Consider the following 4,065-nt stretch of genomic DNA (forward strand, 5'->3'; position numbering starts at 1 on the left):
TTACACACATACATATATATTTTGTCAAATACCACCTACATATAATATTAAGTTAAATTATCAATGAGTAGCAAAATATAAATAATATTAAAATGAAATCACTCGTGGATATCTTTTAATTGCATTTGTCTAATTGAAAAGAAACCAAACTATAAAATCATCCAAAACAATGCAATTTAATCAAACTACGATTCCAAAAACCATAATTCAATTCGTGAAGCCAAAAAAAAGTCTAACAAAGAACCAAAAAATAAACATCTATCCTCCTAATTCATCATTTACCTGCGCCCATCATTGTTTTTAGTAGATCCTTCCGTATGTTCATTGGACAAGTAAACAACGTCCTCGCATCTGCTTGGTTACGAGCCAAATACATGAGAGCACCTGGTATTTCATGGGGTTCCAAACCCATCGACTGCAATTCTTGATAAATTTCATCACCTGTTAACTCATGATGGTAAGCTCTTTCAAAGATTTTGTTACCTTCCCTCATAGCATTAGCCACATCACCAACAACATTCATAATCTTTGTTTCAAATGTTTCAAGTTCACGTTGAGGCTGAGGTTCAACTTCCTTTTCTTCTTCATCTATGAGTTTTCTTTTTTTAGGTTTACACTTTTTCGCACTTGAATTTTGTTTAGACGTAGGAGATACCACTTGAATGTCATCTTCATCATCATCTATACGTTGGTTCTCCAGTGTAACATCTTTACTTGCTAATAAATCATCAACCTCTGAAATACTTTCTATTTTGATGTTTGTAGTCTTGTTAAACCTAGCATTTCTCTCATTTGTTGTTTCAACATTTTCTCCTGAAGCTCTATCTCTTGCAAATAATACCAACATTTGTTCAAAGCGGGCCACCTTTTTTATCTTCAGTATAACTGCTTCAGGCTTTGACTGTTTAAAAACCCCAAAATAAATTAAAATTATTATTGATAACATAATATAAAAAAAAAACTAAATACAACCTTAGATGAACACTATCCTTAATTAAGTTATCCCAAACCTGCTCATCTGCTTCAATTAGTTGGGTATCAGCATTCCAACCGAACCCACTCAAGGAAATCCCATTGAACATGTCATACCATTGTGAAAAACCAGATTTCAAAGTTTTCAAACGATTTTTTAGATGACTTTTAGTTAAATTCATGTTAAGTTTCTTATTGAGCTCCTCAACCATATTCGCATACGCTTGTGAAGTAAAATTTCCATGAAGCCTATTTCCTTTTTCTTGTTGTTGTACCATTGCATCAACAAATTCAACATCCATATGTTTTGTCCAGTTCAAGAGTGACTTCTTACCGGTATTTACAAAAGGTTCTTGCTTGTTCATTATCAGTTTCTACATAACATAAAAAGAAACATACATTATTATAAAAAGAACATAGTTATAAAGTGTACAAGTTATAAAAAATAACATTAAAAAAATTAAATAACACAAATAAATTCACAAAACAATGTTCAATAAAAAACCAAATTGCAAATGACGTAATATAACGAAATACTCTTAAACTATGTTGACATATTTATTTCATTGTTTGGATTCAATAAGTAGTTAGTCCACATTTGATTTGCAATTGAGTTCCTCAGTTGCTCTGCCATGCTGTTACCCTCACGCCCACCACTTGAATTATGTCTCACTTCCTCTGTTGGTGTACTTAACACCTCCTGTAATACCTCATCTTCAAGATCTTTGTCACGATCTTCGACTATCAAAAAGTTATGTAAAATACAACACGCCAAAAAAATGTCTGATTTTGTTTCACAAGAATAAAAATGTTCCTGTGTACTTCTAATGATAGGGAACCTTCTTTTTAGAACACCAAATGCCCTTTCTATAGCATTACGTAATGATGTGTGGCGAAGATTGAACAACTCTCTAGCATTTTGTGGTGCAAGAGTGGAATATTCTTTTAAATGATACCTAACACCTCTATATGGCGCCATTAATATAGTTGAGTGAGGCAAACCCATGTCTACTAAATAATAGCGACCTATAATTAAATTGTAATTAGTTTTTTAATAATAATTTAAACAAAAAAAAAAATGAAAAGTTGGTACTAGAAATTACCATTTGGAATTACTAGTTTATCATCTCTATTGAGGGCATTCTTCAGTATCCTTGAGTCTGATGCAGTACCCTCCCAGCCGGTTAAAACATATGTAAACTTTAAATCAAATGAACAAGCAGCCAAGACATTTAACGTTGGGTAATCCTTGCGGCCACGGTATCTAGGGGCATCTCTATTAGGTACTTTGACACGAACATGTGTACCATCAATTGCCCCTACACAGTTCTTGAAGTAAGGAAAGAATCTCCTTTTCTCTTGAATTTCTTTGGGGACAACATCACCTTGTGGTTGTTGAATATAAATACTTTCTAATGCTATAACCGAGCGCAAAACTCAATGGAAGCACCTACTCGTTGTGGATTTCGAGCGCCGATACATCCAAGAGACAAATGTATTTCTCAAATCATTACCTACAATGTGCAAAAATCTTGCAACTTGCTCTTCAACAGACATTCGTTGAGTAGGTCGAATACCACCATCACGCCGTAAGATAACACATAGCTTCTTAAAAGCTTGCACACTCATATGGATAAGCTCACGACATTGACCACCATTTGAAAGGTTATGTAACAACTCTTCCCGTACACGTCGACGTTTTAAAAGAGTTTTTCTAGTAGGTAAATTAGGACCATTGTTGATGGTAAGTTTGCGTTGTGCCAAAATAGCCATCAACAAGCAAATTAGATGAACAACTTGCATTTGTCTTGATTTAAGAATATAAGCGGGTGAAGGAATGTCATTATCCATTGAAATCAATGTGACCTATTTTATGTACAAAATGTGAAGGATTATAAAGAGGGCATCCTAACAGCAGCAAAAACATCCACACACCCAAAATAAAAGCAAGGGCAAAATAGTCCAACAGGAAAGATCTTGAAATATGATAAAATAACGTATGCTTAATTGTGATTATGTAAATTAGATGTCTACTCTTCAACATAATTAATTACCTTTACAACCTCCTCAAACAAATTCTTGGTATTGTGGTATAAAAAACAAGACTTTTTTTCCTTCCTGTGGTAAGTGATGTACATACAAGAAAGCTTCTCTTTACAATTAATGGGTTCACTGATTTCCATCTTTCTTTGAATGTAATTTTGAGAATTGCATTGACTCACAGTTTATGCATTGACTCATAGTTTATGCATGTATTTGCTATTGAAAGGAACAATCACAGAATGTTTTTGACATAAACACCTCCTGTTTAACTTCATATTTACTTTCATATAATTAACATTCATATTTACTTCTATAAAATGATGTTCTAAACCTATAATCACAGGTAACCTGTAACGCCCGTAGATCCAGGCTAGTCAATTTAGTGATAATAGGGGTCGAAAACGACTCTTCGACAAAAGATTATTTAGAATAATTAATCTTAACCAAGTTGTAGAATATGTCTCAAGGGTTCCGTACATATAAAGAACGCCGAAATCCGAGTTATAACGAAGAAGTTATGACCCGTCGAAGTTTCGCGACGGAACCGACACGATACCGGGAAACGGAAATAATGAATTTACGATAGAGCGAGTTTTATCCTTAGCGATCTAAACGAAAGTCGTAGAATACGTTAAACCGAGAGCGTCCATAAAAAGAACGCCCAAATCTGACTTCGTATGAGGAAGTTATGATTTTTCGAAGTTTCGGCTTAGCAGTGTACAGCCCGAAGTTCGAATATTAGATCGAGCGGTTTTTAGCCGACACAACCTAAACGAGAATCGAAGATCTCGTTGATAGTAGCATATCGATAAAAAGACAGACAAAAACGGACGTCGGATGAAGAAGTTATGAATTTTTAACGGACCAATCCTGTCCCGGCCTGTTAAAAATATAAATTTGAAATAAAGTCAAAATTAGCCAACGGAGTCTAAATGAAAGTTGTAGAGCACGTTCCTACCTACGTGTGGATATAAAGAACGCCAAAAAAGGAGCTCGTACGCGAGAGTTACGAATTTTTAAAGATTTCACTTGAATTTGCGAAGCTGATGA

At 34.4% G+C, this 4,065-nt stretch overlaps 1 protein-coding gene across 1 annotated transcript; it reads right to left on the reverse strand.

Annotated features, from left to right (window-relative positions):
- Positions 1-274: 274 nt before the first annotated feature.
- LOC145129429 (uncharacterized) lies at positions 275-1,307 on the reverse strand. Its single transcript, XM_079064126.1, has 2 exons — positions 984-1,307; positions 275-895 (listed from the first exon to the last, which is right to left on the reverse strand). The coding sequence occupies exons 1-2, from the start codon at positions 1,272-1,274 to the stop codon at positions 275-277; spliced, it is 912 nt and encodes a 303-aa protein (XP_078920252.1). The 5' UTR covers positions 1,275-1,307.
- Positions 1,308-4,065: the final 2,758 nt, after the last annotated feature.

This window comes from Lactuca virosa, chromosome 8 (genome assembly GCF_052849685.1).
Source record: "Lactuca virosa cultivar CGN04683 chromosome 8, Lactuca_virosa_CGN04683_v6, whole genome shotgun sequence".
Taxonomy (NCBI): Eukaryota; Viridiplantae; Streptophyta; class Magnoliopsida; order Asterales; family Asteraceae; genus Lactuca; species Lactuca virosa.

Excerpts from the sequence above, each read along its gene's own strand:
- LOC145129429 (XM_079064126.1), bottom strand. The coding sequence starts at position 1,274 with ATGGATGTTGAATTTGTTGATGCAATGGTACAACAACAAGAAAAAGGA. Across the intron at positions 896-983 it reads ATAACTTAATTAAGGATAGT|CCTGAAGCAGTTATACTGAA; the intron begins GTTCATCTAAGG and ends AAACAGTCAAAG.